Raw genomic sequence first — 25,442 nt, 5'->3', positions numbered from 1 at the left:
CCTTTATTAATACTAATAGGTTTTTTACTAGTGGCAAGACTGGCACTACGAACCAATTTGTTGGTGAGATTGTCTGCTCTTTTAAAAACTACAGGAGGCCTTGCTGGCAGGTCTTTTTTCAGAACAGGGTCATTCTGAAGAATGTGCCAATTTTTTTGAATCATATTTTTAATACAGCCCATTTTGCTATTGTATTGGGTCAAAAATGTATATCTAAAATCCTTAATAAATTCTTTTTTATCATTAGTTATCTGTGGTTTAATATTGGTGCGTTTTTGTTCTATCTCATCCTTACAGTTATCTAAAAATTCTTTTTCGTATCCTTTTTCCAGAAATCTATTTTTGACCATCTGTCCCTGTTCTCTGTAGTCCTCTACTTTACTACAGTTTTTTGAGATACGCTGGAATTGGCTTTTGGGAATGTTTTTGAGCCATGACGGATGATGACAACTTTTTAGCTCAATATACGTGTTCACATCCACACTTTTGAAAAACGTCTTGGTCTTAAATCTGCCATCTTCCGCAAAGATGGTCAAATCAAGGAAATCTACAGCAGTAGCACTAATACTGCTGGTGAATTTTAAATTAAAATTATTGACGTTAATGCCCGCTATGAAGGCATCTAGACCCTCCCTCTCACCTGACCAGATGAGAAGGCAGTCGTCTATATACCTTCGCCACACTAATAGGTGCCCCCCTTCTGAATCTTTTTTGAGGATCTGGTCAATATTCTCCCTCTCCCACATAGTCATAAAAAGGTTGGCGAGGCTTGGGGCGAATTTCGCCCCCATCGCCACGCCAGAATGCTGCAGATAAAAATTATCTTTGTAAAGAAAATAATTGTGAGTGAGACAAAAAACTACAGTAGGTGAACCCGATTTTGTGTCAATCTCGCCGTATTTCTCGGCGAGATTGAGCACATACGAGCCCCATCGCGGGAGCCAGCGCCGAGCTGGCTTGCCGCGATGGAGAGCAAGCGCGTCATAGAAGAGGCAGGAGATCCGACTTGGATTCCCGCCAATTCTACACGTGTGCGGCGTTTGTTATGAATCCTGAGGGGGAAGTCCCCGCCGGATTTTAAATAAAAATCCGGCCTGGGTCCCGCCCTCAGGAGCATACCGGGCCCTTAGGTCTGTTATGGGTTGTAAGGAGAGCCCCCCCTACGCCGAAAAAAACGGCGTAGGGGGTCCCCCTACAATCCATACCAGACCCGTATCCAAAGCACGCTACCCGGCCAGCCAGGAAGGGAGTGGGGACGAGCGAGCGCCCCCCCCCCTCCTGAGCCGTACCAGGCTGCATGCCCTCAACATGGGGGGTTGGGTGCTCTGGGGCAGGGGGCGCACTGCGGCCCCCCCACCTCAGAGCACCCTGTCCCCATGTTGATGAGGACAGGGCCCCTTCCCGACAACCCTGGCCGTTGGTTGTCGGGGTATGCGGGCGGGAGGCTTAACGGAATCTGGGAGCCCCCTTTAATAAGGGGGGCCCCCAGATACCGGCCCCCCACCCTAAGTGAATGAGTATGGGGTACATCGTACCCCTACCCATTCACCTGCAAGAAAAGTGGTAAAAACACAAATAAACCACACAGTGTATTAAAATATTTTATTTTTCTGCTCCGGAGGCCGCCCCCTGTCTTCTTTATTAGCTCTTTTACCAGGGGGGGCTCTTCTTCTTCCGATATCCCGACGGGTCTTCTCCGCTATCCGGGGGGGGTCTTCTCAACTCTCCGGGGTTCTCCTTCTGTCTTCTCCTTCTGTCTTGTTGTCTCCTTCTGTCTTCTGTCTCCGGGGGGGGCTCTTCTTCTTCCGATATCCCGACGGGTCTTCTCCGCTATCCGGGGGGGTCTTCTCAACTCTCCGGGGTTCTCCTTCTGTCTTCTCCTTCTGTCTTGTTGTCTCCTTCTGTCTTCTGTCTCCGGGGGGGGCTCTTCTTCTTCCGATATCCCGACGGGTCTTCTCCGCTATCCGGGGGGGTCTTCTCAACTCTTCGGGGTTCTCCTTCTGTCTTCTCCTTCTGTTCTTCTTCTGTCTTCTCCTTCCTTCTTGTTGTCTCGGAGCACCCCGGTTCTTCGTCTCGCGAGACTCGGCGCACCCCGATTCTTCTCTCTGTTGTTGACTCGGCGCACCCCGGTTCTTCGTCTCGCGAGACTCGGCGCACCCCGATTCTTCGTCTCGCGAGACGAAGAACCGGGGTGCGCCGAGTCAACAACAGAGAGAAGAATCGGGGTGCGCCGAGTCTCGCGAGACGAAGAACCGGGGTGCGCCGAGTCAACAACAGAGAGAAGAATCGGGGTGCGCCGAGTCTCGCGAGACGAAGAACCGGGGTGCGCCGAGACAACAAGAAGGAAGGAGAAGACAGAAGAAGAACAGAAGGAGAAGACAGAAGGAGAACCCCGAAGAGTTGAGAAGACCCCCCCGGATAGCGGAGAAGACCCGTCGGGATATCGGAAGAAGAAGAGCCCCCCCCGGAGACAGAAGACAGAAGGAGACAACAAGACAGAAGGAGAAGACAGAAGGAGAACCCCGGAGAGTTGAGAAGACCCCCCCGGATAGCGGAGAAGACCCGTCGGGATATCGGAAGAAGAAGAGCCCCCCCTGGTAAAAGAGCTAATAAAGAAGACAGGGGGCGGCCTCCGGAGCAGAAAAATAAAATATTTTAATACACTGTGTGGTTTATTTGTGTTTTTACCACTTTTCTTGCAGGTGAATGGGTAGGGGTACGATGTACCCCATACTCATTCACTTAGGGTGGGGGGCCGGTATCTGGGGGCCCCCCTTATTAAAGGGGGCTCCCAGATTCCGTTAAGCCTCCCGCCCGCATACCCCGACAACCAACGGCCAGGGTTGTCGGGAAGGGGCCCTGTCCTCATCAACATGGGGACAGGGTGCTCTGAGGTGGGGGGGCCGCAGTGCGCCCCCTGCCCCAGAGCACCCAACCCCCCATGTTGAGGGCATGCAGCCTGGTACGGCTCAGGAGGGGGGGGGGGGGCGCTCGCTCGTCCCCACTCCCTTCCTGGCTGGCCGGGTAGCGTGCTTTGGATACGGGTCTGGTATGGATTGTAGGGGGACCCCCTACGCCGTTTTTTTCGGCGTAGGGGGGGCTCTCCTTACAACCCATAACAGACCTAAGGGCCCGGTATGCTCCTGAGGGCGGGACCCAGGCCGGATTTTTATTTAAAATCCGGCGGGGACTTCCCCCTCAGGATTCATAACAAACGCCGCACACGTGTAGAATTGGCGGGAATCCAAGTCGGATCTCCCGCCTCTTCTATGACGCGCTTGCTGGGATGTGCTGTCGCTATCCCAGTGAGTGCGAGATCTCGGCACCACGTCGCCGAGTATCAGCGCGACGCTGTCGTGCTGAAAACACAATGTCACAAACACCTACTGTACACACTCCAAAATAAAACTTTTTTGATCTGACCCCATATCTGGATCTTGATCCAATGCTTCCTGAACCCCTCTGATACCCAGAGTCTGAGGGATGCAGGTGTAGAGAGATGAAACATCAACTGTGGCCAACCACACTGGTCCATGTACCTCACCAATGTCATCCATAAGATCAATAACATCCGTGGAATTTTTGAGGTAAGAGGGAGCCACTGTCACGTATTTTTGCAAAAAGAAATCGATATACTCGGACACCCTACTGTTCAGGGAATTAATCCCTGAAACAATAGGTCTCCCCGGTGGATTAATGGGATCCTTATGTATTTTTGGCAAAAAATAAATGACAGGAGTAACAGGGCATTTGAGAAAAAGATATTCAAATTCTTTCTTGTTTAACACTTCCTTCTCCAAACCCTTCTTTAAGATAACCTCCAGTTGTCCCTTGAACAGAACAAGTGGGTTATTCTTCAAAACTAAATAGGTGTCTCCATCAGAAAGCAGTCTATCCATTTCCCTAGTATATTGGTCAACATCCATTATGACAACTCCTCCCCCCTTGTCAGCCGGTTTAATCACTATCATATCATTCCTTTCCAACTGTTTTAATGCCTCTTTTTCCCCCCTAGAGAGATTTTGTGTTTTAGGTTTATAATCTATCTTCTCTAATTCGTTTAGGAGGCTACGTTTAAACGCATCAATGCACTCATTATTTTTATTTTTTGGGCAAAATTTTGATCTACTGCGTAGATCGGTATGTACGACCCCTGTAGTAGTCGCAATATTTGCCGGCAGGGATGGTTGTAAGTTCAAATGGTACTTGGCTATATTCAATTTTCTAATGTATCTATGTATATCAAGGAATAAACTGAACTTATTGATGCCATTACTGGGTGCAAATTTTAATCCCTTCTGTAGGACCAATTTCTCTTCTTTGGATAACGGATGTCTGCTTAAGTTGAAAATTCCTATTGGCTCCCCTTGCTTTTCTTCCCTCCTGGGATGGGATTTCCGTCCCCCACCTCTAAATCCTCGATGTAGCTTCTTTTTTGGGGCGTTCTGGTTGTCTCTTTGATTATTCTCTCCTGGGGGGGGTCCCTCTGTATCCCCCGCATACTTTGATGGGGAAAATTTTGACTCAGGTCTCTCTCATATGAATCTGCTATAACTAATGACTTATCCTTACCATCCTCCATCCCCATTTGTTCAAAGGTATTCTGCCGTACATTAGTGCTCCTCCCAACCAATTCCGGAGGAATGGCTTGGTCTGGTTTGGCGGTATTTCCTCCACTAACCTTTTTATTTTTTGAATTTTTTATAGGACTCCTACAGTTATTCAAACTGAGTTGATCCCTGGTAGGGTATGTGGGAACATGCCCGGACCTGGGTGGCTGATGTTGCTCTGCATTATTATATGGACGCTGCCTATATCTTTTGTGATTGTAATTATTATAATTACCCTGATGGTAATAGGGTATATGATAATCCCTACCTCCATAGGGGGCATGATATTGATTATCTCTACGTCCATTAGAATTGTAACCTTGATCCTGATATTGTTCATAAAATCTTCTATTACTGTAGGGGTCCCTATTCTCATACGATTGTAGTGGGTGCTGTAAATTACTTGTAATTATCTGTTCTCTATTCACTGCCTGTGTTACAGATATATCCATACCCCTATCATTAAATCCTTTATGTTCCACATTAGTTGGCGACTTCCATTTATACACTCTATTTTTCTGGTAGTCCTCACAGACTTTAAGGAACTTTTTACACTTTTTTGTTTTTACTTCTGCTTCCACTTTCATAATATTTGTTTGACATTGTTTAGAAAATCTTATATATTCGGTAGTCTCCCTATGTGGTGTCAAAAGAGCTTGTAATCTCTCAATGTTTGCATTAATCTTTTTTAGTTTTTGTTTCCTTTTACATATAATGAACGTTATGGCTCTAAAGCTACATTCATTCATTAGGAGCTCCCACTCCTCTTTTTCTTCCTTAGCCTCAGAGTTTAAAGGTAATTGCCATCTTAATCCTTCCGGGATCATTTTTTGTGAGAGGTATTTTTCCAAAGATACCACATCCCACATTGTTCTAATTTCCCTGGAAAAATCCCTCTCAAGATCCAAAAAGAGACTCTCTAAAGCGAATTTTTCATTAATGACACCCTCACTAGGAAAAACTGTATCAATATCACAAACCAAATTCGCACGATAGTCAAAAATATCCATAATAAAAGTATAAAAATAGAGACAGCCCACAACAACAAATCAATAATAAAAGGATAAAGTCTCTATTGAAAATACTTGTCCTCTCTAGCGCTGCAAATCCAAAAGACAATGTGGGAGAAGTCCGCTATGTAGGTAAATGTAGGAGAGGATTGCGCTGCAGGAAAGAAATCTTTTTGTAGATGAAAGTTCCTTTTTAAAAGTCTTCAACCAATGGGATCACAAACCAACCTTACAGACCTTCACTGGTATGGAAATCTGTGATATAAAGAAAAACACACTATGGTGTAGCGAGTTCAGACATTTAACGCACCATGTGAATAGAATATACTCACAAGATTCCAGATAGGTAAGTGCACGTAGAGATCTTAAAGACGTTTCCTATAGGGCTAGAACTTCACTGGAAAAGTGCATGAAAGGATCCTGACAAAATCTTCACAGACAGCTGGGCAGATCGAACAGGCGGAGGTCCAGGGGCGTCAGTATAGGAGATCCCAAAAATCAATCAGCAGATTGAATACCTCTATACCTGGATGGCATCGAACCACAGCTTTCAAAGAAGATCTCAGTGGAGGAATCGCAGATGTAATGCACACCAAAGGGTCAGATGAAAATGTATTTAATATATTTGATAAAAACAAAAAGTTACAGCTAAAAACCGTATTAAAATATCTATGTAAAGCCCGACCCGGGTTTCGCGTGATGCTTCGTCTGGGGCATTGATAGGTAATGAGATACCGCTGGGTTTAAATTAGCAGGAAAAACCTCCCCCATCCCACGTCATAGCCCTCCAAAAAATAAAAAAATAAAAAACAGGGCATGGAACAGACACACACAGACAGACTAAAATTGAACAAATAAAATGCGGCAAGGAGACACAACCTAATAAACTGGCAAAAAATAAACATTAAAATAAGCAAGCATTAACGTCGCACTCAATATTTAACCCTTGCGGTTGAATGGTGCCCAAAAGGAACATCCATTCCACCTCTTTTTTATTTATTAAGGCTATAAAATCCCCTCCTCGAGTGGGGGTATGTACTAATTCTAATCCAAAAAACCGCAGACCTTTGGGATTTTTATTGTGGTAGATCTTAAAATGTAATGAGACACTGTGGGTCTCGAGACCCTTTTTGATGTTACGGATGTGCTCCTGCACCCGAGTTTTGAGACTCCGTGTGGTCCTACCGACATATTGGAGCCCACAAGGACATTCCAACAAATAGATTACACCAACATTATTACAGGAAAAACGGCCTCTGATTTTCAGGGTAGTGTCTTTTGTTTTTTTGGTTATAATGGTGTCTACAGATCTTGCTCGGTCTTTTAAGTTGCGGTTTTTGCATGGTAAGCAAAAGCTGCACCATGTAAACCTGCCTTTATTAATACTAATAGGTTTTTTACTAGTGGCAAGACTGGCACTACGAACCAATTTGTTGGTGAGATTGTCTGCTCTTTTAAAAACTACAGGAGGCCTTGCTGGCAGGTCTTTTTTCAGAACAGGGTCATTCTGAAGAATGTGCCAATTTTTTTGAATCATATTTTTAATACAGCCCATTTTGCTATTGTATTGGGTCAAAAATGTATATCTAAAATCCTTAATAAATTCTTTTTTATCATTAGTTATCTGTGGTTTAATATTGGTGCGTTTTTGTTCTATCTCATCCTTACAGTTATCTAAAAATTCTTTTTCGTATCCTTTTTCCAGAAATCTATTTTTGACCATCTGTCCCTGTTCTCTGTAGTCCTCTACTTTACTACAGTTTTTTGAGATACGCTGGAATTGGCTTTTGGGAATGTTTTTGAGCCATGACGGATGATGACAACTTTTTAGCTCAATATACGTGTTCACATCCACACTTTTGAAAAACGTCTTGGTCTTAAATCTGCCATCTTCCGCAAAGATGGTCAAATCAAGGAAATCTACAGCAGTAGCACTAATACTGCTGGTGAATTTTAAATTAAAATTATTGACGTTAATGCCCGCTATGAAGGCATCTAGACCCTCCCTCTCACCTGACCAGATGAGAAGGCAGTCGTCTATATACCTTCGCCACACTAATAGGTGCCCCCCTTCTGAATCTTTTTTGAGGATCTGGTCAATATTCTCCCTCTCCCACATAGTCATAAAAAGGTTGGCGAGGCTTGGGGCGAATTTCGCCCCCATCGCCACGCCAGAATGCTGCAGATAAAAATTATCTTTGTAAAGAAAATAATTGTGAGTGAGACAAAAAACTACACACTCCAAAATAAAACTTTTTTGATCTGACCCCATATCTGGATCTTGATCCAATGCTTCCTGAACCCCTCTGATACCCAGAGTCTGAGGGATGCAGGTGTAGAGAGATGAAACATCAACTGTGGCCAACCACACTGGTCCATGTACCTCACCAATGTCATCCATAAGATCAATAACATCCGTGGAATTTTTGAGGTAAGAGGGAGCCACTGTCACGTATTTTTGCAAAAAGAAATCGATATACTCGGACACCCTACTGTTCAGGGAATTAATCCCTGAAACAATAGGTCTCCCCGGTGGATTAATGGGATCCTTATGTATTTTTGGCAAAAAATAAATGACAGGAGTAACAGGGCATTTGAGAAAAAGATATTCAAATTCTTTCTTGTTTAACACTTCCTTCTCCAAACCCTTCTTTAAGATAACCTCCAGTTGTCCCTTGAACAGAACAAGTGGGTTATTCTTCAAAACTAAATAGGTGTCTCCATCAGAAAGCAGTCTATCCATTTCCCTAGTATATTGGTCAACATCCATTATGACAACTCCTCCCCCCTTGTCAGCCGGTTTAATCACTATCATATCATTCCTTTCCAACTGTTTTAATGCCTCTTTTTCCCCCCTAGAGAGATTTTGTGTTTTAGGTTTATAATCTATCTTCTCTAATTCGTTTAGGAGGCTACGTTTAAACGCATCAATGCACTCATTATTTTTATTTTTTGGGCAAAATTTTGATCTACTGCGTAGATCGGTATGTACGACCCCTGTAGTAGTCGCAATATTTGCCGGCAGGGATGGTTGTAAGTTCAAATGGTACTTGGCTATATTCAATTTTCTAATGTATCTATGTATATCAAGGAATAAACTGAACTTATTGATGCCATTACTGGGTGCAAATTTTAATCCCTTCTGTAGGACCAATTTCTCTTCTTTGGATAACGGATGTCTGCTTAAGTTGAAAATTCCTATTGGCTCCCCTTGCTTTTCTTCCCTCCTGGGATGGGATTTCCGTCCCCCACCTCTAAATCCTCGATGTAGCTTCTTTTTTGGGGCGTTCTGGTTGTCTCTTTGATTATTCTCTCCTGGGGGGGGTCCCTCTGTATCCCCCGCATACTTTGATGGGGAAAATTTTGACTCAGGTCTCTCTCATATGAATCTGCTATAACTAATGACTTATCCTTACCATCCTCCATCCCCATTTGTTCAAAGGTATTCTGCCGTACATTAGTGCTCCTCCCAACCAATTCCGGAGGAATGGCTTGGTCTGGTTTGGCGGTATTTCCTCCACTAACCTTTTTATTTTTTGAATTTTTTATAGGACTCCTACAGTTATTCAAACTGAGTTGATCCCTGGTAGGGTATGTGGGAACATGCCCGGACCTGGGTGGCTGATGTTGCTCTGCATTATTATATGGACGCTGCCTATATCTATAACGTCTTTAAGATCTCTACGTGCACTTACCTATCTGGAATCTTGTGAGTATATTCTATTCACATGGTGCGTTAAATGTCTGAACTCGCTACACCATAGTGTGTTTTTCTTTATATCACAGATTTCCATACCAGTGAAGGTCTGTAAGGTTGGTTTGTGATCCCATTGGTTGAAGACTTTTAAAAAGGAACTTTCATCTACAAAAAGATTTCTTTCCTGCAGCGCAATCCTCTCCTACATTTACCTACATAGCGGACTTCTCCCACATTGTCTTTTGGATTTGCAGCGCTAGAGAGGACAAGTATTTTCAATAGAGACTTTATCCTTTTATTATTAGTACCTTATTCCTGTTGAGGTGCTCAGTCCCATACCTTGTCCTTTCCCTACAAGCTGAACATTGGGACAAGTAACTCATCTGTTTCCCAGAGTTATGGTGTGGCTGCCAGAAGCTATAAGTCCTCCACCATGTGCAAAGGTGTCTGTGGCCCTAAATAATGGCTTTTATCACCGATGAATCCTTAGGAAGCTTGTTTCTATTCCAGGGAGGCAAACTCTCTCCTACTGGTCAGGCATGCAAGTGTATAGTCTGGCCACAGAAGGAAAACGCTCTTCTGCTCCTCACACCTTGGTACTACCTCATAGCGAAGTTGGCTCCACTCACTAATCTGTGTTGTGGACTCTTCATTCTACATTCTCTCCCACTAATCTAATCTGATCTCCTCAGATCTGCTCTAATCTCTAATCCATTCTCAACTCAACTCCTCTCACTAGGCCTGACCTAGATATATATATAACCTAAGTGTTATCCCCATCTAGTGGTGGGATGTATAAATTACACCTAATCTGCCTGGTAACAGGGATTTTGCAGATAAATTAGTACAAAGTCATATAATATAGCATAATACAGTTTTTAGGGTAAAAAGTACTTTTATGCAGTGCCCACGCACACGTAGTGGGACGCTGCAATAACATAATGTAACCGGAATACCCCTTTATAGAATCCCAGCACTGCCATAGAACTAGGTGGTTGGATCATACAAGCACATGGATTCATATGGACACAGTGTTGGGGCCCCTCGCTAACTGCTGGGGTCCCTTTGGCAGGTCTGATAAAAATGTACCTGAAAATAGCAGCTGTAGTAGCCATAATGGCAGCCATATTGCAAATTACCGAGCTTACTGGGTACAGATATAGGGCAAAGAAATGATTTTACTGTATTGACATGGATCAAACTGAGACCATCCCTCCCCAAACATGGAACTACAATTCCCCGTATGTCCAGGTTGGTCTTTTGTGATATTAGAGGACATTACAGGAGGAGGATATATAAGAGGAGGGAACTACAAGTCCCAGGATATCCAGGTTGTTATTACATGATATTAGAGGACATTATAGGAGGAGATAAAAAGGAGGGAACTACAACTCCCAGCATGTCCAGGCAGTTATTATGTAATACTTGTAAACCTACAAAACCTCTCTGTCTATACTTGACAGCACAACATTCCACCTGGAAAAACATCCAATATCATAGCAAAAAAGCAAGTGGAGATCATATATCCAAAATAGTATCAATTTATTATATATTAAAATGTAGAAAAAAAGGCAAGATGGAAAGCAGTATACAGAGAAGCGAAGGGCAAAATATACACAGCTGGGCTCTCATGTATCTCCACAAGGCAAATCAGCACTTAGTGGATATCAGGTAAAACACTGTGACTCACGGGCACCCAAAAATTGTGTCGCTAATGGTGAATACCACCCCATTGGGGACTGATTACCGCAACACACAATAGAATATCCCTGGATGTACGTGCAGTACACAGCAATGTCCTGGGCATTCATAGACAAGATATAACTGGCATACTTAGTACAATATATCTGCAGTCTGGTCTATGGCACAGTACATACAGGGAGTGCAGAATTATTAGGCAAGTTGTATTTTTGAGGATTAATTTTATTATTGAACAACAACCATGTTCTCAATGAACCCAAAAAACTCATTAATATCAAAGCTGAATATTTTTGGAAGTAGTTTTTAGTTTTAGCTATTTTAGGGGGATATCTGTGTGTGCAGGTGACTATTACTGTGCATAATTATTAGGCAACTTAACAAAAAACAAATATATACCCATTTCAATTATTTATTTTTACCAGTGAAACTAATATAACATCTCAACATTCACAAATATACATTTCTGACATTCAAAAACAAAACAAAAACAAATCAGTGACCAATATAGCCACCTTTCTTTGCAAGGACACTCAAAAGCCTGCCATCCATGGATTCTGTCAGTGTTTTGATCTGTTCACCATCAACATTGCGTGCAGCAGCAACCACAGCCTCCCAGACACTGTTCAGAGAGGTGTACTGTTTTCCCTCCTTGTAAATCTCACATTTGATGATGGACCACAGGTTCTCAATGGGGTTCAGATCAGGTGAACAAGGAGGCCATGTCATTAGATTTTCTTCTTTTATACCCTTTCTTGCCAGCCACGCTGTGGAGTACTTGGACGCGTGTGATGGAGCATTGTCCTGCATGAAAATCATGTTTTTCTTGAAGGATGCAGACTTCTTCCTGTACCACTGCTTGAAGAAGGTGTCTTCCAGAAACTGGCAGTAGGACTGGGAGTTGAGCTTGACTCCATCCTCAACCCGAAAAGGCCCCACAAGCTCATCTTTGATGATACCAGCCCAAACCAGTACTCCACCTCCACCTTGCTGGCGTCTTAGTCAGACTGGAGCTCTCTGCCCTTTATCAATCCAGCCACGGGCCCATCCATCTGGCCCATCAAGACTCACTCTCATTTCATCAGTCCATAAAACCTTAGAAAAATCAGTCTTGAGATATTTCTTGGCCCAGTCTTGACGTTTCAGCTTGTGTGTCTTGTTCAGTGGTGGTCATCTTTCAGCCTTTCTTACCTTGGCCATGTCTCTGAGTATTGCACACCTTGTGCTTTTGGGCACTCCAGTGATGTTGCAGCTCTGAAATATGGCCAAACTGGTGGCAAGTGGCATCTTGGCAGCTGCACGCTTGACTTTTCTCAGTTCATGGGCAGTTATTTTGCGCCTTGGTTTTTCCACACGCTTCTTGCGACCCTGTTGACTATTTTGAATGAAACGCTTGATTGTTCGATGATCACGCTTCAGAGGCTTTGCAATTTTAAGAGTGCTGCATCCCTCTGCAAGATATCTCACTATTTTTGACTTTTCTGAGCCTGTCAAGTCCTTCTTTTGACCCATTTTGCCAAAGGAAAGGAAGTTGCCTAATAATTATGCACACCTGATATAGGGTGTTGATGTCATTAGACCACACCCCTTCTCATTACAGAGATGCACATCACCTAATATGCTTAATTGGTAGTAGGCTTTCGAGCCTATACAGCTTGGAGTAAGACAACATGCATAAAGAGGATGATGTGGTCAAAATACTCATTTGCCTAATAATTCTGCACGTAGTGTATATATAAATAGCCAAGAGAATAACATAGGCCTGATATGGATTAGATATATGATGAACCATGCACTGGTATTTATCTATACCTAACACAGGACGTACCTGAAGACATGATAATAGCCCAGAAGGATAAGTGACCCTAAGCGCAGGACCTCGACGCGTGTTTCACCTCAGCGGCTTCGTCAGGAGGTATCAGAATGTGGAATGGCAGGGTATAAATAGTCAAGATAAAGGGTGGGAGGGTTTACCTGGATTGCGAGCACCTGCGGTCCAACACAGCGGGCGCCGAAGCACCATGATCCATGGAGCCATCTCTCAGCGCGTCCCCGCCAATGCAACGCACATGCGCGGCGCATAATGACGTCACGGAGCACTTTGAGATGACGCCGTGCAGCGCATGCGTGGAACCGCGACCCAGTGGAACGCAGGTGACCCGCAAACACCAGCCAATGGATCCTATTGAGAAAAGGGTAACTGGTACAATTTGAGGAAAGTACAGGATCACCATATATAACCGTAATCCACATCAGGCCCATGGTAGCCCTATATTCGTAGGTGCTAATATTTATTTACATATTAAAGTGTAGCGGCACCGTTCCTCCATATACACTACAATTAATGAAGAGCCCAATAATTAATACACCAATATAAGTTATACCATCAATACATGATTACAATACAATATTAATATGACATGATTGAATAACAATGATAATAAATATATAAAAAACCTGCACATAAAAAAAACAATAAACAAGAATCCATAACAATTCATAGACATAGTGATAACCACAATAATTTATATAAGTTTTACTTCGTAACCCATATTACTCCATAATATGCTAGATCGCATTATCCCAAGTAGACTCAAAGTGCATACAATATATAAGATACTATTGCTGGCATGAAGCTCAGTCTATAGTAATAACTAGTGTGTATCATCACAATAATAAAGTGTCTGTGTCAAAGATTACTGGACGCACGTCCAATAATAAGGAGTGTATATGGCATCAAAGAATGGGACGAGAGTCTCAGAAACAACCAATCCCATCAAGGACAATAGAAAAGGTGGCGGCCATAAAAGGATCCCACCAATTGTCCACTGGTGGGATTGGTTGTGATTAGGGTTGTTGCGGGTATCGAAATTTCGATACCCAATCGATACTTTTGTCCCGGTATCGATACGATACCGGGATTTCCGTTTTTTCGATACTGGGCTGCGCTTCTGCGCAGTCTAGTATCTCTGAACATGAGCGCGCTGCTATCGGCGCGCTCATGTTCTCTCTCAGCAGCACGGGGAGAAGGAAGCTGTCCTCCCTCCCCCTGTGCTGCTGCTGCTGCCGCTGCCACCAATGAGAAGAGAGGGGCGGCAATGAGAAGAGAGGGGGGTGGAGGAGGGGCGGCAATGAGAAGAGAGGGGCGGGCGCACTGCGCCACCAATGATAGGATTACTATCGGAGCGATGGGAGGAGACATCAGCTTCACTAGTGGGCGTTCCTTTTCCCTGCGCTGCGATTGGACAGCGCTACAGCCAGGGAGAAGGAACGCCCACTAGTGAAGCTGATGTCTCCTCCCATCGCTCCGATAGTAATCAGCAGCATGTGGAGCAGGAGAGGAGACAGTAATGGGGCACTGCGGGCGAACGGAGCGGCGCCCAGGACTAAATGGTGAGTGCTGAGACATCGCTGGGCGCCGCTCTGTGTGGCCTAATAGTGAAAGTCTGGACTCATATACAGTAGTCAGTCTTTAACACATACAGGAGGCGGGTGCCGGCAGCAGAATCGCATTGCCGGCACCCTGCCCCTGACAGGGAGCTGCGATCAGCGGCAGTTAACTGCCGCTGATCTGCTAGTACCCGCCTCCTGTATAAAGGGGTAAAATCATTGGTGGTGCAGTGTGCCCCCCCCCCTCAATCCCCCCATCCCATTAAAATCATTGGTGGCACAGTGCGCCGGCCCCTCTCAACCCTCCAGTATTAAAATCATTGGTGGCAGTGGCCACAGGGACCTCTCCACTCCCCCTCATTGGTGGTGCAGTGGCAGCTTCTGATCGGAGCCCCAGCTGTGTAAGCCTGGGGCTCCGATCGGTTACCATGGCAGCCAGGACGCTACAGAAGCCCTGGTTGCCATGGTAACATCCCTGATGCTGTGTGCACAAAGCACAGAGCAGCAGGGACAGTGTGGAGTCCTATTCACCCTGATAGAGATCTATCAGGGTGAATAGGAAAAGGGATGAAAGATCCCAGGTTCTAGCCCCTAAGGGGGGAAATAGTTATTAAATAAAAAGTGAAAAAAAAACAAAACACTAAAATATGAAGTATAAATCACCCCCCTTTTCCCAATTTCACATATAAAATATATAAATAAACATATTACATCGCCACGTCAGAAAAGTCCAAACTATTAAAATATAAAAAAAAAAATCTAGGTGGTGAATGCCGGAACAGAAAAAATAAAATAAAAACTGCGCGATTCGCCATTTTTAAAAATGAGGAATGCACGTGGCTTTTTTTGTTTATTTTTTTCGCGTGGTATCGAATGGTATCGAGTATCGCAATACTTTTTCATGGTATCGAAACCGAATCAAAAATTTGGTATCGCAACAACTCTAGTTGTGATACTCCCGGCCCATCATTCATAAAAGCCAATTGACCAACACCCATCCAAACCATAACATGTTGGTTTATACTACATAGGCTCTCCCCAAAAATACCAGACGCACCTCTGATCATAAGAAGTGCATGTGATATCAACACGTGGGACGAGAGTGTCAGAAATAGTCCAATCGAGGACAAAGCTGAAGGTGGCGACCCGAGAAGGGACCCCACCAATTGTCCACTGATTGAATCAGTTGCGGCACTCCCAGCCCCTCATTAATAAAAGCCAATTGACCAACCCCCATCAAAATGATAGCATGTTGGTCTATACAGAGACAATCCCCAGGTGATTCGATATTACAACATAACTAGATTACAAGTCCACAACAAAAATACGGGAATTGGACCCAATCAGTACACATAATGCTCAATATAATACATTCTCCAGTATGTATGTTTATGTCCACTACGAGTCGTCTCTACTTCGTTTAAGGCTTTTCTTCCCCTGGTCACTTGTTGGATCCATTGCCACCACATCCCAAATAGAAAATACGATAATAATCTCAAGAGAAGAGAAAAAACAATATTATAATAAAGAATAAGGAGATACTAACCATAAAAAACTATACCCTACAGTTTAAAATTCGCGCTACTCTTATAGAAAGGAGGAGAAGCTATTAGATTCGTTGAGACCATACGGGGCTACTGTGTCAAGGACAACTATCCATCTGGTTTCTCTACGGAGCAGGGCTTGTTTGACATTCCCGCCTCTAGACCCCAGGCTGATTTTATCTATGCCCCTCACTTTCAGGCCCCGTGGGTCAGATCCATGAAACCTACGGAAATGCCGTGGAACTGCTTGCAATGTGTCCCAGTCTTTCTCAGGTACCTCGGAGGCTGCATGAATTTTGTTGATATGTTCCAGCACCCGGACCTTAAGGGCCCTGGTAGTCATCCTAATGTAGATTAGATTGCATGGACATGTAATTAGGTATACCACTGCCTCTGTGTTGCATGTAATATTGTGCACGATCTTAAAATTATTTTTCCCGGAGGAGTCACAGAAGGCAGTGGAACGAACCATATACTTACATGCCACACGCGATCCGCATGAGAATGATCCCCATCTAGGACCCTTACTACCAAATATGCCTCCAGCTGTTCTCGGTACATAATGACTGTTGGTCAGGAGGTCACGCAGGTTGCGCGATCTCCTCCATGTAATCTGGGGGTACGGGGTCAAACATGTTGCCAGGTCCCCATCCGTTTGGAGGACCGGCCAGTGCTTGCGCAAAACATTTTGAATGAAACGCCACTTGTTGTTAAATGGGGTAATAAACCTCACCCGAGTCCCTACTGTCTTTTGATCTAACTTTACTTACCAGTACTAGGGAATCTCTCATGGTATTTTTGGCTCTCTCATAACCCTGCTGAATCATGTTTGATTGGTACCCCCTCTCCAGGAAACGTTGTGTCAACAGGGACGCCTGATGTTCAAAGTGCTTCACATTAGAGCAGATCCTACGTGTTCTTAAGAATTGTCCCATTGGTATTGCCTGTATGGTTTTCGGGTGATGTGAGGAGGAGGCGTGGAGAAGGGAATTGACAGCCGTACTTTTCCTGAAAAGATTGGTGGATAAATATCTATCAGGACCCTTCGTAATCATGATGTCCAGGAACTCAACCTTGGTCTGGCTATACTTCCAAGTCAGCTTAATATTGCGGTCATTGGTATTCAGGTGGACTAGGAATTCCTCCAGGGCAGGTACAGAGTCCTGCCACAGGAAGAATACATCGTCTATATACCTAGACCATAGGAGTGCGGCATCGTATCCCGGAGTGTTATGGACAATCTCTCTTTCCCACAACCCCAGGAACAAATTAGCATATGAGGGTGCACACGATGCCCCCATTGCTGTTCCCTGGAGCTGTAGGAAGAGGCGGTCCTTAAAAAGAAAATAATTATGCGTTAACATAAATTCTAGTAACGCCAAGATCAATTCTATCGTGTTGTTGTCATAATCAGTCATGGATAGAAAGGATCTAGATGCCCGCACTCCCTGGTCATGACATATAGACGTGTATAATGACTCTACGTCACAAGTGACGAGAACTTCATTCCTGTCCACATGAATACCATTGAGACTTCTCAACATGTCCGTGGTATCTTTCACAAAAGACGGGAGAATCTCCACGCTTTTCTTAAGAAAGAAATCGATAAATCTCCCCACATTGGCACACAAACCCCCAATTCCTGAAACAATAGGGCATCCTGGGGGATTTGTTTGGTTATTTCAGCCGGGGTCATGAGACGGCCGTTCCAATGTCACCTTTGGAGAGGCAAGCTTTAAGGGATCTGGAGTCCCTTTTGGAGGAACAGTTTGAACCCAAGAACAGTAGACTCCCCATACATCTGCACCGGCGCTCACGTAGGTTCCCCCCAAAATCCTTGTGCCCTGCAGTGGATGTCTTTGTCAAATTGGTCAAACGAGATCTAAATGATGGATCCCCATATATTAGGGGGGACAATCTGAACAAGTTACAAAGACAGGCACTACGTGAACTGCAGAAGCTCAAGGAAGTAGTAATTAAACCAGCTGATAAGGGGGGTAATGTCGTGATCTGGCCGGTGCAGATGTATGAAAAAGAGGCCTTCCGTCAGTTGAACAACAGACAGTGCTATAGGAGAATCGACAAGGACCCTACTGCCCTCTATAAGAGAGAGCTGGATGATATCCTGACGGATGCATGTGAGCAGGGTATCATCAGCCCAAAAATGATGGAAGGATTGAAGGTTGAATTCCCTATCAAACCAACATTATAATTGCTCCCAAAGGTCCACAAAAACCAAACAAATCCCCCAGGATGCCCTATTGTTTCAGGGATTTGGGGTTTGTGTGCCAATGTGGGGAGATTTATCGATTTCTTTCTTAAGAAAAGCGCGGAGATTCTCCCGTATTTTGTGAAAGATACCACGGACATGTTGAGACGTCTCAATGGTATTCATGTGGACAGGGATGCAGTTCTCGTCACTTGTGACGTAGAGTCATTATACACGTCTATATGCCATGACCAGGGAGTGCGGGCATCTAGATCCTTTCTATCCATGACTGATTATGACAACAACACGATAGAATTGATCTTGGCGTTACTAGAATTTATGTTAACGCATAATTATTTTCTTTTTAAGGACCGCCTCTTCCTACAGCTCCAGGAAACAGCAATGGGGGCATCGTGTGCACCCTCATATGCTAATTTGTTCCTGGGGTTGTGGGAAAGAGAGATTGTCCATAACACTCCGGGATACGATGCCGCACTCCTATGGTCTAGGTATATAGACGATGTATTCTTCCTGTGGCAGGACTCTGTACCTGCCCTGGAGGAATTCCTAGTCCACCTGACATCATGATTACGAAGGGTCCTGATAGATATTTATCCACCAATCTTTTCAGGAAAAGTACGGCTGTCAATTCCCTTCTCCACGCCTCCTCCTCACATCACCCGAAAACCATACAGGCAATACCAATGGGACAATTCTTAAGAACACGTAGGATCTTCTCTTATGTGAAGCACTTTGAACATCAGGCGTCCCTGTTGACACAACGTTTCCTGGAGAGGGGGTACCAATCAAACATGATTCAGCAGGGTTATGAGAGAGCCAAAAATACCACAAGAGATTCCCTACTGGTAAGTAAAGTTAGATCAAAAGACAGTAGGGACTCAGGGGTGAGGTTTATTACCCCATTTAACAACAAGTGGCGTTTCATTCAAAATGTTTTGCGCAAGCACTGGCCGGTCCTCCAAACGGATGGGGACCTGGCAACATGTTTGACCCCGTACCCCCAGATTACATGGAGGAGATCGCGCAACCTGCGTGACCTCCTGACCAACAGTCATTATGTACCGAGAACAGCTGGAGGCATATTTGGTAGTAAGGGTCCTAGATGGGGATCATTCTCATGCGGATCGTGTGTGGCATGTAAGTATATGGTTCGTTCCACTGCCTTCTGTGACTCCTCCGGGAAAAATAATTTTAAGATCGTGCACAATATTACATGCAACACAGAGGCAGTGGTATACCTAATTACATGTCCATGCATCTACATTGGGATGACTACCAGGTCCCTTAAGGTCCGGGTGCTGGAACATATCAGCAAAATTCATGCAGCCTCCGAGGTACCTGAGAAAGACTGGGACACATTGCAAACAGTTCCACGGCATTTCCGTAGGCTTCATGGATCTGACCCACGGGGCCTGAAAGTGAGGGGCATAGATAAAATCAGCCTGGGGTCTAGAGGCGGGAATGTCAAACAAGCCCTGCTCCGTAGAGAAACCAGATGGATAGTTGTCCTTGACACAGTAGCCCCGTATGGTCTCAACGAATCTAATAGCTTCTCCTCCTTTCTATAAGAGTAGCACGAATTTTAAACTGTAGGGTATCGTTTTTTATGTTTAATATCTCCTTATTCTTTATTATAATATTGTTTTTTCTCTTCTTTTGAGATTATTATCGTATTTTCTATTTGGGATGTGGTGGCAATGGATCCAACAAGTGACCAGGGGAAGAAAAGCCTTAAACGAAGTAGAGACGACTCGTAGTGGACATAAACATACATACTGGAGAATGTATTATATTGAGCATTATGTGTACTGATTGGGTCCAATTCCCATATTTTTGTTGGGGACTTGTAATCTAGTTATGTTGTAATATCGAATCACCTGGGGATTGACTCTGTATAGACCAACATGCTATCATTTTGATGGGGGTTGGTCAATTGGCTTTTATTAATGAGGGGCCGGGAGTGCCGCAACTGATCCAATCAGTGGACAATTGGTGGGGTCCCTTCTCGGGTCGCCACCTTCAGCTTTGTCCTCGATTGGACTATTTCTGACACTCTCGTCCCACGTGTTGATATCACATGCACTTCTTATAATCAGAGGTGCGTCTGGTATTTTTGGGGAGAGCCTATGTAGTATAAACCAACATGTTATGGTTTGGATGGGTGTTGGTCAATTGGCTTTTATGAATGATGGGCCGGGAGTATCACAACCAATCCCACCAGTGGACAATTGGTGGGGTCCTTTTATGGCCGCCACCTTTTCTATTGTCCTTGATGGGATTGTTTCTGAGACTCTCGTCCCATTCTTTGATGCCATATACACTCCTTATTATTGGACGTGCGTCCAGTAATCTTTGACACAGACACTTTATTATTGTGATGATACACACTAGTTATTACTATAGACTGAGCTTCATGCCAGCAATAGTATCTTATATATTGTATGCACTTTGAGTCTACTTGGGATAATGCGATCTAGCATATTATGGAGTAATATGGGTTACGAAGTAAAACTTATATAATTTATTGTGGTTATCACTATGTCTATGAATTGTTATGGATTCTTGTTTATTGTTTTTTTATGTGCAGGCTTTTTATATATTTATTTTCATTGTTATTCAATCATGTCATATTAATATTGTATTGTAATCATGTATTGATGGTATAACTTATATTGGTGTATTAATTATTGGGCTCTTCATTAATTGTAGTGTATATGGAGGAACGGTGCCGCTACACTTTAATATGTAAATATTAGCACCTACGAATATAGGGCTACCATGGGCCTGATGTGGATTACAGTTATATATGGTGATCCTGTACTTTCCTCAAATTGTACCAGTTACCTTTTTCTCAATAGGATCCATTGGCTGGTGTTTGCGGGTCACCTGCGTTACACTGGGTCGCGGTTCCACGCATGCGCTGCACGGCGTCATCTCAACGTGCTCCGTGACGTCATTATGCGCCGCGCATGCGCGGTGCATTGGCGGGGACGCGCTGAGAGATGGCTCCGTGGATCATGGTGCTTCGGCGCCCGCTGTGTTGGACCGCAGGTGCTCGCAATCCAGGTAAACCCTCCCACCCTTTATCTCGACTATTTATACCCTGCCATTCCACATTCTGATACCTCCCGACGAAGCCGCTAAGGCGAAACGCGCGTCGAGGTCCTGCGCTTAGGGTCACTTATACTTCTGGGCTATTATTATGTCTTCAGGTACGTCCTGTGTTAGGTATAGATAAATACCAGTGCATGGTTCATCATATATCTAATCCATATCAGGCCTATGTTATTTTCTTGGCTATTTATATATATGCACTGTGCCATAGACCAGACTGCAGATATATTGTACTAAGTATGCCAGTTATATCTTGTCTATGAATGCCTAGGACATTGCTGTGTACTGCACGGACATCCAGGGATATTCTATTGTGTGTTGTGGTAATCAGTCCCCAATGGGGTGGTATTCACGACACAATTTTTGGGTGCCCGTGAGTCACAGTGTTTTACCTGATATCCACTAAGTGCTGATTTGCCTTGTGGAGATACATGAGAGCCCAGCTGTGTATATTTTGCCCATCGCTTCTCTGTATACTGCTTTCCATCTTGCCTTTTTTTTCTACATTTTAATATACCTGTATAATAAATTGATACTATTTTGGAGTTATTATGTAATATCAGGGCTGGGACTCACAGTCAGGTTTCTGGATGTAGGCCACACAGTCTAGGCCACACAGTCAGGTTTCTGGATGTAGTTCTGGAAGGAGTGGATCATAAAAGGAGAGAAAGTATAAAGGACAAATATGGCCTTTTTTTAATGCACTCCTATTTTTTGCTACCAAAACTGCATCAGGAACCTGACTGTGTGACTGTACCCTAATAGAAATTAAAATACATTTCCAGTGACTCACAGGTGACACCTCCACAGACTTCAGTTCTTCACTTTCCTTTTCTTCTCCATTTGGTGCAGACCATCACAGGCAGATGTCTTTGGTCAGGGGTGTGCAGCCCCCCCCCTGCCACATAAGAAGACACCAACATTACTATATGGCACATGACAGACGGGGAACTGTTACAGATTTTGCAACTCAGCCCCCAAATTTATACAGGGCACTGTCATCCTGAAGCTACTCCTAATACTGTGCCCGTTGTGCTCCCCCCATACCCACAAACACTATACTATACACCCAGACTGCCCTCATTAGTAATAGTGCTCCCAATAGTGATAATACTCCCCAAGATTGCCCCCATTAGTAGCAATGCCCTCCATATTGTGTCAAATAATAATAACGCCCCAACAGTGTCCCTCCTAGTAATAATATAACCATAATGCTCCCAATAGCTCTAATGCCCCCCTTTAGTTATAGCTTCCCTGTAGTGCTCCCTATAGTTTCAATATATAATGGTCCCCCCCCATAGTGCCAGTGTATGTATATATATATATATATATGTTCCCCCACAGTGCCAGTATATAATGCTCCTCCACCCCCCCCCTGGTAGTGCCAGGTGTATATATAATGATCTTCCTCCCCCCCCCCTTTCCTGGTGCCCCCACCAGTAGTGCGGACGTTTAGTATGAACAAAAATAAGAAAACCTGCCTCACTCCCGTTCCCCCCACTGCTGTCTGTGATGCAGGCCACAGTATTATCTGTGGCTTGTGATGCTGCGTCCCGATGCATGCGGTCCCAATGACATCACCACTCCTGCACCACGTCTCACATGATGACCTGATCACTCGAGACCTAGCACAAGAAGTTGCATTAATGTCTGTGCGGCTTCTTGCTCTGTTATAATGCCTTACATACTTCAGGCCTAGCGGGCCAAGGCTTGTGAAGTTGAATGACCGCACATGTGGCTGTGAGTGCTCCCACCTTTATCGGTAGCAAGGTTGCGCCCTAGGCAGATGACTACCCTCGCCTATCCATCGTCCCGGCCTTAATTTAGAGGACATTACAGCAAGAGGTATAACAGGAGAGGACCATAACTCCCAGCATTTCTAGGCCATTATTATGTAATATCAGAGCACATTACAAGAGGAAGTATAAGAGAACGGGACTACAACTCTCAGCATGTCCAGGCTGTTGCAGTGTACTCTATTACATAATAATGACCTGGGCATGCTGAGAGTTGTAGTCCTCTCCTCTTATACCTCCTCTTGTAATGTACTCTGATATTACATACCAACAGGAGGTAATAGAGGAGAGGACTACAACTCCCAGCATTTTCCTGGCTCTTATATTGAAGCTATCTTTCTTTACTTCTTCCCATGCTGTCATCTCTTGTCTTCTTCATTACTTTACTGCACTGCTGAGCTAACGCCTCCTCTTCAGATCATATGACAGTGAGGTCATCACAGGTCCTTCATCACCTCTCCTCTGCTGAGCTCTGCCTCCTGTTCTTGACATCATGGCAGGTCCTACAGCTCCAGTAGAAGAGTGCTGCTGGTGCCCGGAGCTGTCAGTTTGCAGAGCCGCACTGTGGTAATGATTTGTCTTATATGTTCAGGGAGGGGGCCTTACACTGCATTTTAAAGTGCGACTTTTCAGCTATCCGCCTACTCCCTTCTATGGAAGTTCAGCTGAACAGCAGCATCGAAGCAGGGGGCCCCTTAGATGATGGTCCACCCCCCAACGCCGGCCCAGCCTATAGCTACGCCACTGGACGCAGTCCGAAAACACGGTTGTGTGCATGAGGCCTTGCAATGATTCCTTAGTCAGTCTGTACATCTACTGCTTGGTGAATACTTAACACCTTGGAGTAAAACCTCAGCGCTGCGCATTATTCCTTACACATGTCTTATGAATGTAATGGCGCTCCTACTATTACTGGATCTATAAAGAAGCTTCAAACTCTTCCAGGTTGTCTTATGTGTCCTAATGGTTGGATTCTACATGGAGACGACTGTTATTACTACTCAGATGTAACAGAGAGAACATGGGACCAGAGCCGGGATCAGTGTGAGAAGATGGGAGCTGATCTACTGGTCATAAAGAACCAGGACCAGCAGGTATGGCGTCTATGTCCATGTATAAGGAGATTATAGGAGGAGAAGACCGGCCGCAGTCCGCTGTGTCATCACATCTAGTTCTATCTGTCATGTCAGGATTGTTCCTCATTTATTACAGGGGTTTATACAGAGAGATCTCAGACAGCGGATAGAGAACACATACTGGATAGGACTTCACCGTGATGGAGACGGCTGGAGATGGGTGGATGGAGAACATTATAACAGCAGCTTGTAAGTGACCTCCTGACACTAGCACACACTGGTCATTACTGGGAATATAGATAATCACCGGGGTCTGGACTTCTCTTATAATTACTGATTTCTCATCATTTCTCCTTGTTTTATTCTCTTGTTGCTCAGGATCCAGATAAAGACACAATCATCAGGACGCTGTGTATCAATGACTAGATCTGGTTATCTTCAGGAGAACTGCAGATCTACATACAGATGGATCTGTCTAAAGAAAGCCGTGCGGATCTGACCTTGTTGTTCCCATAAGTTACAGTAAATGTACATGAAACTGAATAAAAATCTAGATATGTAATTAGATCTGTACAATGATCCCACTACTTGTAATGACCTCGGGTTGTGATATTTTCATGTTACTAAGGTCTCTCCTGGGCCATATGTCTGAGGGACTCCCTGGGCAGTATCTTCTGTTGTGGCAGTGTTTTGATACAGTTACAAGGAAAAGTGTCCTTTTTGTCAGCACTGTTTCGGAAACCCTCTTCTCTGGAATTTGGGAGAGACTTCAAAAGGGCCTCCATGTCTGTCAGTGTGATTCAAATTGATTCCTTACGATGTGTCAGAGAACAAGAAAGACACAGATACAATGTTTCCAAGTATTTTTCTCTGGGGAACAGTGCCCTACAGAGAATTGTATTATCAGCAGACATAATTAGGCAGGATTACATTAATCAAATCAGTTTAAAGCAAAACTTCACATTTACTGTGAAGACTAAACATGACGCATATTACATAGGGTACAGGAAACATTGGGGGAGATTTATCAAACTGGTGTAAAGTAGAGCTGGTTCAGTTGCCCATAGCAACCAATCAGATTCCACCTTTCATTTTTCACAGCTCCTTTGGAAAATGAAAGGTGGAATCTGATTGGTTGCCATGGGCAACTGAACCAGTTCTACTTTACACCAGTTTGATAAATCTCCCCCATTGTACTTAGATGTCCATACAGAAGTTCTCCTGGCCCCCCAGTACTAGATCAGTATGAACTGGGCTTGTCCAGTTTGAACCATCCC

The 25,442-nt window shown here is 44.3% G+C and overlaps 1 protein-coding gene across 1 annotated transcript in view; it reads left to right on the top strand.

Annotated features, from left to right (window-relative positions):
- Nucleotides 1-25,230, top strand: part of LOC121003986 (killer cell lectin-like receptor subfamily G member 1) — a 187,214-nt gene extending 161,984 nt beyond the window's left edge. Inside the window, exons 7-9 of the mRNA XM_040435986.1 lie at nucleotides 24,035-24,183; nucleotides 24,302-24,414; nucleotides 24,544-25,230. Coding sequence (XP_040291920.1) covers nucleotides 24,035-24,183; nucleotides 24,302-24,414; nucleotides 24,544-24,664 — 383 coding nt within the window. The 3' untranslated portion in view covers nucleotides 24,665-25,230. The remainder of the gene's footprint in view (nucleotides 1-24,034; nucleotides 24,184-24,301; nucleotides 24,415-24,543) is intronic.
- Nucleotides 25,231-25,442: the final 212 nt, after the last annotated feature.

This window comes from Bufo bufo, chromosome 6 (genome assembly GCF_905171765.1).
Source record: "Bufo bufo chromosome 6, aBufBuf1.1, whole genome shotgun sequence".
NCBI classification, from domain to species: domain Eukaryota; kingdom Metazoa; phylum Chordata; class Amphibia; order Anura; family Bufonidae; genus Bufo; species Bufo bufo.
This window is presented reverse-complemented; position numbering and strand designations above follow the sequence as displayed.